At 41.7% G+C, this 11446-nt stretch overlaps 2 protein-coding genes across 2 annotated transcripts; both read right to left on the minus strand.

Annotated features, from left to right (window-relative positions):
- Window positions 1-371: 371 nt before the first annotated feature.
- On the minus strand, window positions 372-9538 carry AP1M1 (adaptor related protein complex 1 subunit mu 1). The gene is made up of 12 exons (XM_035348027.1): window positions 9383-9538; window positions 8598-8754; window positions 8147-8214; window positions 7436-7566; window positions 6814-6961; window positions 6542-6668; window positions 6037-6179; window positions 5125-5196; window positions 4704-4862; window positions 3763-3888; window positions 3212-3287; window positions 372-2658 (listed from the first exon to the last, which is right to left on the minus strand). Exons 1-12 carry the CDS (start codon window positions 9422-9424, stop codon window positions 2636-2638), a joined length of 1272 nt encoding a protein of 423 aa, XP_035203918.1. The 5' UTR covers window positions 9425-9538; the 3' UTR covers window positions 372-2635.
- A 335-nt stretch (window positions 9539-9873) lies between these two features.
- On the minus strand, window positions 9874-11364 carry FAM32A (family with sequence similarity 32 member A). The gene is made up of 4 exons (XM_035348056.1): window positions 11224-11364; window positions 10894-11032; window positions 10724-10777; window positions 9874-10540 (listed from the first exon to the last, which is right to left on the minus strand). The coding sequence occupies exons 1-4, from the start codon at window positions 11298-11300 to the stop codon at window positions 10472-10474; spliced, it is 339 nt and encodes a 112-aa protein (XP_035203947.1). The 5' UTR covers window positions 11301-11364; the 3' UTR covers window positions 9874-10471.
- Window positions 11365-11446: the final 82 nt, after the last annotated feature.

The following is an 11446-nucleotide window of genomic DNA, read 5'->3' on the forward strand; positions in this document are numbered from 1 at the left end:
TTTCAATGTTTCAAATTCCACGTAACAGAGACAGCTATGAAACCACACTGAGCTGAAAATACAGACCAGATACCTTACTGCTTATTTGAATTATGCAAATTTTCTTATTTTATATCAGGCAGTTATGTGTAACACTGGCAGACCATTAAATTTACATTTTCCCCACATTAGTGCAGAAGCCACCAAGATAAAAAAAATAAAAAATTAGCAGTTGCTCTAAGAACAAAACTTAGAGACTGAAGTTACTCCTTGAACAAAACCTAGTGCTAGAATAATACCACATCTCTATTTCTGTCTTCATGCCTGCAAAAGCATGCTGAGACCCTGCATCTCAATGAGTGAATTAGGTGGTGTTGGTTTTTTTTTTCCCCTGGTGTACAAGTTTTGCACAGAACAACACCACAAAGATTTTTTCCACTATTTAATAAACAAATCAGGAACAAGAATACTTTCAGCTTTTGCAAAGCTCAGTTCCACTTACTTGGGTCTCATATTAGAATAATTGAAGGTACACTAGGATTAGAAGCAACATCTTGCCGTAGAACGAAGGTAAAAAAAAGAGTGAGATGCAATTGATTCAAAGAGGAATTTTTGCTCTTTATTACTTGCGGACAAGTAGGACTGATGCCCCATCATCAAAGCAGACTTAAGTTGCTACAAAATACAAGAAAAACATGGTTCTGGTCTGTAAGAAATAACCTTCAACAGGAAAACAAATGAAGCTTTTAAGTCACATTTCACAGGCAAATAACAGTTGGAAGAATAGTCACCAGGTAAAGTGATTGGTCAACCAGTTACAGTTTTAATATAAAATGTTTAGTCCAGTCATAAGCTCAGCTGTTCAAACAAAAGTGAGTAGTGGAACCAATATTTTGAACAAGGTCATTTAATTTGTTTCGACGTCATGTTTGTTGGGTGACAAATACAGTAATCTTACAGAAAATACATGTCCACAACAATCTTTGCCTATGCGGCTAACTGTCTTGTTACTGCCCAGATACCGTCAGATGTCAGGCTCTTCCGAGACTGGTCTTTCTGTAATATTACAGTAGCTGCATCTCAGGGGAATTTAGTTGATTTTCTTAAACTAATAATATAAACTGCATACAGGGATTTATAACCTATGAGGATTTAGTGGGGACTATGACTGAAATACATTTCAATCTTGTGAGTCATGAACTGTCAAGAAAGTAGTGTGGAGAACCTTGCACACAGTGTATACATCACATTTGTGCACATGTATTTAGCTTCTGATGGTTTAAATTTAGCATCTGTCTGGGAGTACTAAATTCTAACCAAACCATTATAAAAATTGTTTAAAGAAAATACTGATAGCTGTTATTCTTTTTTCTGAAATCAAAATAACTATGTACACCCATGCCAACCTTAGCTTCTCAGAAAAATGAAACAGCATGTAAAAAAAATACCTTTAAGTATAACATTCTCATCTGTTGTCCACTCTGCCAGGAAGTTATAAGTTACTTACAAATGGAGACTGAGAAAGAAAGCATCCCCTTTAGAGCAAATAAAGTTAAGCAATTCTAGCGAGCTCTAGCAAAAAGGGAAGTATTTGCCTCAAATAAACAAAAAGGCAAGCCTGAAGAATGGTAGCAGTATTTTCATCAGCCTCTCCGTAAACAATCATCAAGAATAGGCCAGAGTATATCATTATCTGGGGGAGGGGAAAGTGAATACTAGCTATATAGTTATTTTTAAAAAAAATCTTCCTACAAGATTTCATCACCTGCAGAATTGCTTTAATCTTCTTTTCCCTCATTTTTCTTTTTTTTAAAGAAGTCTCACACCTTACAGTTTTGAGTTTATGAATAAAGAAAAAGCGAATACTAGTTAATTGGCATAGGGCTTTCATACCCACGGAGTATCACAGGCTTGAAACTCTCCAGTGTGCATCCCAACTAACATCAACTAGTAATCATGCTTCCACAGAGATGTTCCCATAGACATTTTCCACAATCTCTTGTTCTCAGTTAACACACCTACTTATCTGTGTACAAACCCACAACTTGTTCTGTCAGATGAATTGGTTTGAAACCATGCAAAAAGAGCAAATAGTACTTTTGGACTCCTGATAGTTTTAACTCGTATTTCTTAAAATTTTATAAGTTAACAGAGCTCTGAATGAGTTAAGGCACCCATATGCCCAGAAAAAAAATAAATACCTCGGGCTAAATACAACTAACTGTTCAGCAGTCATGTAATTGCACACTTGTCTACCTAATCTGCAGGATAACACTACCAATGACTTCAAAGGTCCTAAAATGTGAATACTAGAAACTTTGTGAATATAATGGACAAGGCATTGACAAGACATTCTCAGGGTTCATTCTGTATTCCTGGCTCTTCACGGTAACGGCTACTCCTAATGTAATTAGCATTTAGCAGCAAGATCAGCATGTTCTAAGAATGAAATAAATATTCACACAATCAATACTAATGGTTCAAATGCTCAAACACATTATTGAAAACAGTAAATTTCCAATCTTTCTCCTGCCTAATCCAAGTTTGCAGTGACAAGACCCTTGGCAACAACATTCACAGCTCTCAGTACCACAGAAACTTCTGCAAACAAGTTCTAGGCCTGAAGTTTTGTCATCTGTGGTGCTTGGAAGTTGTTCTACTGTGTTCGAAGCTGGTAGTCTGTAAAGGGGAAAAAAAAGATTTAGTATATTGTCTAAAGCAGATCAGTAAATTGGAATTAAGAGATAAAAGAAAATCAGAAAAAGACAGATCTTCATGTAGAATAAACACAAAAATGGGCTTTAAAACACTTAAGGTGATTACAAGCTTCCAAGCCAGAAAAAGTTAACAAAAAGCAAAGAAGTGGAAGTGTTTTTTTGTTGTTGTTGTTTAACAGACTTAGTAGCTTTTAGAATACAGTATTTATTCATCCCAAAGCTGACAAAATGACATGTATGAGATACTTCCTAACTTATATTCCCCCCAAATTCTTGGTAATTAATTTTGGATTCAGTGAACAGCACTACTGCACTATCCTGTTGAGTTTTTCATTTAGACAGCAATAAAAAAGTGACTAGAAAAAGCAGCAAACACGAATGTAATGCATTATACCGTAGAGTTTAACATCAAAGAATATGAGCAAACTATTTTTGTGTTTCAGTTTGTAGGTATATCCTGGAGAAACAAAATATGCAAGATGGAGATGTCTACAGACCACTGCTTTCCAATTTACCTCCATTCTGGGTAATGTAACGAACCCACGGGAGAGCCTGATAGCCGCTCTTCTCAATTATCTTTAAGTAGCGAACCTGGAAAGAAGGATGTGCTACGTTAGTCTTCCATGCCAGCCAAGCAGTGTTTAGAAAAAAAAAAATAATTTGGGGGAGTTATGGTGGTCAAAAGGGTATTTCATGGATAACAATGAAGAGAAACCATCTAGAAAAGCAAAACTTTCAGCTGTAAGTGTAAGGATAAACTCCCGACACTTGTATTAACAGCATGCTTTCCATCTGAAATAATGCAGCCAGTTCTCTGATTGTTATCGTTAAGAGGTTCCCCTAAAGTAGGGGGAATCCAGACTTGTCATACTAATAAGCAAGGAGTCATGGTACTTTCATGTGAGGTGCAGGGAGATGTACGTGCAGCAAACAAAACACAGAACAAAGGAGCTAAGTCAGGAGCCCTAGGGACAAGGCAGACAACGCTACAAGGCTGAACAACAACTATTTCTGTGTTAAAAGCCTAGCACAAGCTTTACCGGTATTTCTATTTTCATCTACTAACCTGGATTCCCGAAGTGGTGAAATATGGAATCTCAAATTTGACACTAATGGGAGGTTTTCCTTCCTTGTCTTCAGCTTCAACACTTGGAAGTCCAAAGTGAGCTCTCATTAGATATTCTTTTCCACCCTTACCAAAAAAGAAGACTTTTTTTTTTTAATTGAAACAAACTAAAGAGCTTCCAACAATACAAGTTGTTTTAAACTATGCATAGTATCAAATTGTTGAATTCCATTACACATTTCAAATCTTCTCTAGAGCTTAGAAGGAAACACTTATTTTTAAATGCAGATCAGTTTAAGACCAGCCTGAGGCATAATTCATTTTCTTCCAGTTTCATACTTAAAGAAAACGTAAGAAATTAAGTTTTCTTTCTGACTATTCTGATTAAACGGTGAGATAGCTCTAATGCCCATGGCACCACCCAAGAAGCACAGTCTGATAAACTAAAACAGGTGCTGCTACATCTAGGCCAAGGGATTACACCATCCACCGATATTGCTCAGAAACCTACTCTCTAATACTGTTCTGAAAAGTTATCTCAGCTAAAAAGATTACAAACAAACCTCATAAAAGAAAAATTTCTTTACAGTGAAGGTGGTGAAACACTAGAACAGTCTTCCTACAGAGGTTGTTGATGTTCAACACCTGTCAGTGTTTGAGGCATACGGATAACAACCTTATTAACAGGCTTTAACTTTTGGTTAGCCCTGAATAGATCAGAAATTTGGACTAGCTATCATCAAAGGTCCCTTCCAACTGAACTATTCTACCTTATTTTTTCCACTAGCTCCAATCTTTCATCCGAGGAAGGGGGAAGAGGCCAGTGCTACTTGTCCAATACTGCTGAAATGTGCTTTAGGCTGAGCCTGAACATTCATGAAATGAATTACCTTTAAGTAATTATTGTACTATTGGGTGATAAGACTAAAAATAATACTTACTGGAAAAGATTTAATGGACCAGACAATTTCACTGTTCTCTGGAACCCATTTGACACTTCCAACAGTGGTTTTAAACTTTGGCGAGTCTGCATCATTTGGTACTGGAATGTGAATTTCTACATTGTTGGCAGTTGATCTACGCTTAAATTGACTTTTCGCCTAAAGAAGGACAGGGAGAAAAGCCAGTCTCTAAAAATTTCCATTGTGTGAGTAAGTTCAGAGAGCTCTGAGACACGATTCCCCTCCACCCCAATCTACTGAGAAAGCGCTGCAACAGAGAACAAATTAACTTCTCAAAAAAGATGCAAGTCCCACAGAAATGTTAGATGTTTGTACAAAAATACATGCACTGCTGGCCAAGCACTGAAAACAAATGAGAGAGAAGACTAAAAGTAGCCGTAATTATTTTAGAACTTCTGACCTTGATCATGTACTCGATGCGGCTGTGGGAATGTTTTTCAATCACGGACTCAATCCAGATAAGTGGTTTTACCTGATCAGAAAAACATTCAACAGCTGTAGATTTTACTTCAACATGGTCACAAAAATATCATTTCCGCATAAAATTACACTCAATACATGAATTCCACAGAAACACAGAATGTTTGTGGTGTTTGAAGTGGCAGGTGTTTTTTGGGAAGTAATTATAAAAACAAGCAAGAACCGACAGAAAACCAAACTTGCAAAAATGACAGCCTTAAGGAAAAAAAGACATTCTCCGATTAGTTCCGAACTTCTTCAGTTATCAAATATTTTGGAATGTAATTATGTGGGTGCTTTTTTTTCCTTTTTTCTTAATAAATTAAACAATGAAAAATCTCTAAAAACAACTCTAATTTAGAGCTACCATCCTTTAAAAGAAAGGGAAAAAAAAACAAACTCATGTGAAAACTTCAGGACTTCTCATTTATTGTCTCCTGTCATAGTTGCAAATTACAGACCTCCTCTGCACTGAGCTTTTCCTTTTCTCAAAGGAAAGCTGTCTTTATCATTGTGGCTAACATACTCTATACCGATGTTGTCAAGCACAATGAATTGCCACACTGTCATTTGGTTAGCTTAAAAAAAATAAAAATAAAAATCAGCCAGTTTTGGGAGCAGTTTCAACAGTAGTTGAAAAGACAGAGACTTGCTGCCAAGTTATTTCTAAACGCATTCTTACTTCCTCCAAAAAGAGCAAGCACAAAGTTTTGCTATCAATGTTTGACTTCACAATACTGCTGATACCCAAAAGAAAAAAAATTAAGGGAAAGCCATTAGCAGCTTCACCTACAGTCTAAATTATTCTCACATAAAAAATTGCTCTAGTCCAGACCCAAACATCCGGGCTTACATGGGTATTAAGACGATACGACATGAGTTCAAACTCTCCATCAGGCGGAATGAAAGAAATCGTCCTGTCGTTTTCAAAGCGAGAGAGACGAACGCACTGGTGAAACTTCACATCTTCCAGTTCTACGGATTTACTTTTGCCACCTATCAAAACACACACCCCAAGATGTCAAGTTGCTCCTGATATTACATCTGAAGCCTCGTCACAGCCAGTTACACAGCAAAGTAGCTGCTTGCTGATATCACCCCCACCTTGGTTTAGTCTGCTGTAGTTTTTTAGGACTACGGAACTCCCGATGAAAAGAGAAAAGGAAGCCCAGATGGTTCCCACATTCACAGTGGTATTCCATCTTTTCCTGGTACTGGCACACAAAACCTAACGTGGTTTTCTGATAAAACAAGTACTTCTATCACCTTAGAACAAATCCTTTCACCTCAACTTCAAGCATCCCCAAACCTAAGATTTCAGAGCTTGATGATTCCCAAGCCAGCACTGAAATACTCACGGCCTGTATTATCAAAGAGAACTTTGTCATTTAAACCAAGGCGGAGCTCTGGCATTCCCGAAAGAAAGACCCGCATTTTGATGGATCCAACTATCTCACTCCGCAACACATTTCCATTGGCACTGACCTGGACAGCAAAGAAAAAGGTAAGAAAGAAAGGTAAGACAGTTAGGCTTATTTTTTATGATAACCTTGTAAGTTTTTCAGACAATAAGCTCTTTTCAAGACTTCCTACTAAGTTTTCATTAAAAGTTCAAGGAAAAGGTACTCACCAAAAGGTTGACAGACTCTATAACATCTAGGAATACTTCATTCTTCCTGTATTTTATCCCTTCTGACCTCCATGAAACAGCATTTGTAACAGTGGCGGGTGGACGTGGAGCTCCAGTTTCAAGTTTGTGACCTTCCTGAGTGATGTACCTTTACAACCACAACAAATTATATTTTGTGATGTTTGAAGCACCTTCACTGTCAGACTCACGTCAGCAATAAACAGAAGTTCATAGAACATCCCGAGTTCGAAGGGACCCACAAGGATGGAGTCCAACTCCTGGCACCACACAGGTCTACCCAGAAATTCAGACCTACGACTGAGAGCACAATTTACTGAAAACCTTCTAGTCCTATGCCCAAATCATTTATAAAAACTTTGAAGAGAACTGGCCCTAAAACAGAGCCCTGGGGGAGGCCACAGGTGACGGCCACCAGCCTGATGTAGCCCCATTTACCACAGCCCTTTGAGCCCTCATTGTTGGATACTACAAGGTTATGTTTTTACCAAGTATTAAATATTCTGATAACTGGAGCAAGCCAGAACATTTGTTTGCATATAGGAGAACACTTAAAACTTTCCCAAGGACTTTGCTACTGAAAGCGATGCAGACATATACTTACTCTTGTAAAATTTTACTATCAGTGGTTTGCGGGTAACCAAAATCCATAAGCTCATCTAACAACTCATAAATAATAACAAAGTTATCCCTAATGCTCTCTTCTTCCAACTCCTTGAAATATTCAGAAAAAACCTGGGAGAACAACAACAAAAAGAGGGAGGGGAAAATGGAGGACATTAGCTGAGGAACTGCAGCACACGCAGAATGTATTCTTACAACTAAAATAATTTTCAAAAAAGCCCCAAATCAAAGCCCGTCATTCACAAACACCATTCTGTTTAGAAGATTAGCCTCAGGAAAACCCACCGCAATTAAATGAGGTGCAGAATCCTAGAAGCAACTCTATTTAAAGAAAAATATTTATTCTGGGGAAGATATTCTTCATGCCAGGTACAGAATCCGTACCATGCCACACAGAATCTGTACGTGACATGTCACCACTCCTGCATCACGTTCAGTTTTATTCTGTGTTCTCAGGTCTTGTGCAACTACTACAGCAACGTGTCACATCCTTTGCCTACTCAGCTAGGAAATACCAATTCCACTACTAGTGTTAGGAAGGTATTTCTACAAAATAACCAAATATAAAGTCAAAATACCCAAAGAATTCTTTAAAAAAAGAAAGTGAAAGCCCTATATGCTTTGTTTAGATCAGCTTTAGACTACACTGAAAACAAAAAGATGGAGGTTACTTTTGAGATTTTCTACTAACCTGAACTACTTTATATAAAAACGAAAACACCAGTGATACACAAGCATTCTTCTTAGAAGTCGCAACAACTGATAAAAGATGTTCAGGAACATACATTCAAAATTACCATTTAAAAAAGTTCACAAAGTGCATTTTTAAAAGCAGCTGGACAATTGCGACTGGCCAAAACACTAAGAGTTAATTAGCAGTGCATTTGGCCTAATGAGAGGTAAAGATAAACCTTCAGAAAATAATTTGTGAAAGTGAAATTAATACAAACACTTCTCTGTGCACTATGTTGCTGGTGCATATTACAGTGTGTAAAGCATAAGACCGTTTAGTTTAGTACGAGCCTCCTTAATTACGCCCCTCCACCCGTTCTCCAGCTTTGCGTTTAGACACAAACAATGGAAGTAAAACTGCAGCGCGTGGCATATCGGTAAACGCAAGGTATTCGCAGTATAAAGGATACGATATAGGTTGTTGTGTTTAATCCACATAAAACGAACTCCTCCGTGGGCTAGAATAGGAGAAAGCGTCCCCTCTTCTTCCTTTTCCATAAGGATTGGCATAAAATGCTCCACCTCTGACATGTCCACATCTCCACGGTAATTTCGACAGATGAGAACCTATAAAAAAAAAAACTCTAAGCTTACATTTTGTCTCCTTCAAGACACGGTGTTACCATGCAAGACCAACACATCAGTTATTTAAAATGCTTCTAAGTAACGTTAAAAAAAATAAAAAACCACCAAGCATCAGCACACTCTCTGCACACTACAAATACAAACCACAACAGCAAAATAGTTTGCTGATTAGAACACAAATCCTAATCTTCCATCCCGGAGTTGCGCAGTGCTATTTTCTAGTGTTATTCCCCACCTACAGCTGCACACACGCTAACAACAACTTTTAAGATGGGAAAACACCAACTCTTCTGGGACAAACCGCCGCCAATTAAAGCGGACATTAATTACCCGAGCCGGGATGCCCGAGAGCCCTGCTGCTCCCAGCAGCTGTAACTGCGAAGGAGACTCACAGGGCACAGCTCCCCTGTCACAGCGCGACCCCCCAGCCCTACATCAAACCGGGAGTGCCAGCAGAGAGGCCCCGGGAAGAGGCAGACGGCTGCCGGACGCCCAAGAGAGGCCGGGGCAGCCCCACCACACCGGGCCCAGGGCTCGCACGGCCCCTCAAGCAGCATCCCGGGGCCGAGGGGAGCCGCCGGGGCGGGGGGCGGCCACAGCCCGCCCTCACCTTCCCCTTCAGGTCCAGCACGTAGACGGCGCTGGCCGACATCGCGCCGCCGCCTGGGCCGCCGTGCCCCCGGCCACGGCCACAGCCACTTCCGCTTCCGGCAGCGACACTTCCGGCGGGGAGCGGCGAAACGAGGCCCGGCGGCGCGGAGGGATCCAAGCACGGCGCCGTCAGAACAGCGGAAGAACACAGCGACAGGGATGTTAAATAGTCCGGCGGGCCTCGGGCTTCGCCCCCACCGCGGAACGGCGCCGCAGCCCACAGAGGGGGGGGGGCTCGGGCAGGCTGAGGGGGGAACCCAGGGCCGGATCAGCGATAGAAGAGGAAAAACACTCGGGATAATGAAGAATGGGAGGGTTTGGAATGTGTAGATACACAACAGTCGCATCACCTCTCAGAGTAACAACTGTAAACGCAGGCAAGCACCTCAAAAACGGCACGCACAACCCCATAGGAGCACTTAGCACAGCAGTAAATGCAAATACAAAGGATACGATTTAGGTTGTTACGTTTAATCCACATAAAACGAACTCCTCCTTGTGCACTGCCTCCTCATCAGTGCACTGCCCCTCATTTCGTAGGGAAGTCAGCACCAAAATGAAGGATGAAAGCAGTATTTTAATAAGAAGTTACATGAAAGGTAAAAGTACAAGAGGATTTTAGAACACAGCACACCCCCCTCCTCCCCTATATATAGATGGAAATTATACAAGTCCTATAACTTACAACAACAGCTTACACAGTGTGACACTGTCAAAGACTCCACTTCTAAAAAGGAGAACTGTTAGTATTGAACAAATAAAAGAACATTTTTCAGTTAGCTCAAAGCAATTGACTTTGGCCTTAACCTGGCTTTGAGCACTAAAAAAAATAGTCCTCTGCAACTCTATAAACCAATGTTTACGAGCCAAGAAGAGATTTTGTTGTATATTTGATTTTAAAAAACAAAACAATGAAATCAGACAGTACAAGGTCATAAACGTTCAGAAGATATATTAAATACTCAATATCAAGAATACACAGATTTACATGGCAACCCCGTTCAATACAAACAGAACTCCTGATGCAAAGCCTCGAAAAGCAGTCCATTCACTTGGTCCAGCTGACTTTCGGAATGTCGTAATGCTCAGTCAGAGTATCCAGGTGCCTGTTAAAGTCCTAGGGGATGAGAAAAAAGAAACAAAAACATTTAACATGTGACACAGACATTGCTGTTGAACTACAAGATGCTGTTCTCACAGCTCTTGTGTTTCACAGAAATAAAAGAACTCTTCCGGCCCAGTAAGCCTGTGTGCTGATAAATACATGCGAGTAGGAGTAAATCAGGATAATTCTGCTCACCTCAACTCTCTGCTTGTGGGTTTTAGACGCTTTCTTCAGGATCCTCTCCATTTGCTGGAAGAAGACACAAGAGAGGCCGGTTACTCACAGCAACCCCTCAGAGGCTGCATCTGAGGGAGCCTTTGGGGCTTTTAACGCTGCCCAAGCCCCCAGGAGGGGTCTGGCCCTACCCGCTTCTCCTGCATCTTCTCGTACGCCACTTGGGCCGGGGTCCGCTTATCCAGGCCACGCTTCTTCTCCTCCTCCTGCTTCTTGCTGCTCACGATCTGCTCCAGAATCTGGGCCTTGTCCTTCGCCTTCTTCTTCTTCCTGAAGACAGCGGGCGGTCAGCGCCCGGCCCCGGGTCCCCAGCGCCCGGGTCCCCAGCGCCCGGCCCCGGGTCCCCAGCGCCCGGGTCCCCAGCGCCCGGCCCCGGGTCTCCAGCGCCCGGCCCCGGGTCCCCAGCGCCCGGCCCCGGTCCCCAACCTCTCGCCGGTTCCCCCCCGCCGCCGCCCCCTCACCGTTTGCCGGCCCCCAGCCCGGTTCCGCTGCCCTTCAGCCGCAGCGGGCCGCGCTGCACCGCCTCGTAGTCCGCCATGGCCGCTCCACCCGCCCCCTGGCGGCGAGAACGGCCCCTGCCCGTGAGGGAAGAAACCGGCAGCACCGGGCGGGCCCTCAGAGGACGGCCCCGGGAGCCCGGCAGTGCCAAGAGCCTGACCCAAAGCCCTGTCCCCTCCCCGCACA

This window comes from Oxyura jamaicensis, chromosome 28 (genome assembly GCF_011077185.1).
Source record: "Oxyura jamaicensis isolate SHBP4307 breed ruddy duck chromosome 28, BPBGC_Ojam_1.0, whole genome shotgun sequence".
In the NCBI taxonomy this organism is placed as follows: domain Eukaryota; kingdom Metazoa; phylum Chordata; class Aves; order Anseriformes; family Anatidae; genus Oxyura; species Oxyura jamaicensis.

Bases quoted from the DNA above. Each gene is read 5' to 3' on its own strand.
- FAM32A (XM_035348056.1), bottom strand. From the start codon at position 11,300: ATGGCGGACTACGAGGCGGTGCAGCGCGGCCCGCTGCGGCTGAAGGGC. The intron at 11,033-11,223 runs GTGAGGGGGCGG...CGCTGTCTTCAG, and splicing joins GGGCTGGGGGCCGGCAAACG to GAAGAAGAAGAAGGCGAAGG. The intron at 10,778-10,893 runs GTAGGGCCAGAC...GTCTTCTTCCAG, and splicing joins AGAAGATGCAGGAGAAGCGG to CAAATGGAGAGGATCCTGAA.
- AP1M1 (XM_035348027.1), bottom strand. From the start codon at position 9,424: ATGTCGGCCAGCGCCGTCTACGTGCTGGACCTGAAGGGGAAG. The intron at 8,755-9,382 runs GTGAGGGCGGGC...TTTTTTTTATAG, and splicing joins TGCTGGACCTGAAGGGGAAG to GTTCTCATCTGTCGAAATTA. The intron at 5,197-6,036 runs GTAAGCCCGGAT...TTTTCTGATCAG, and splicing joins CGTATCGTCTTAATACCCAT to GTAAAACCACTTATCTGGAT.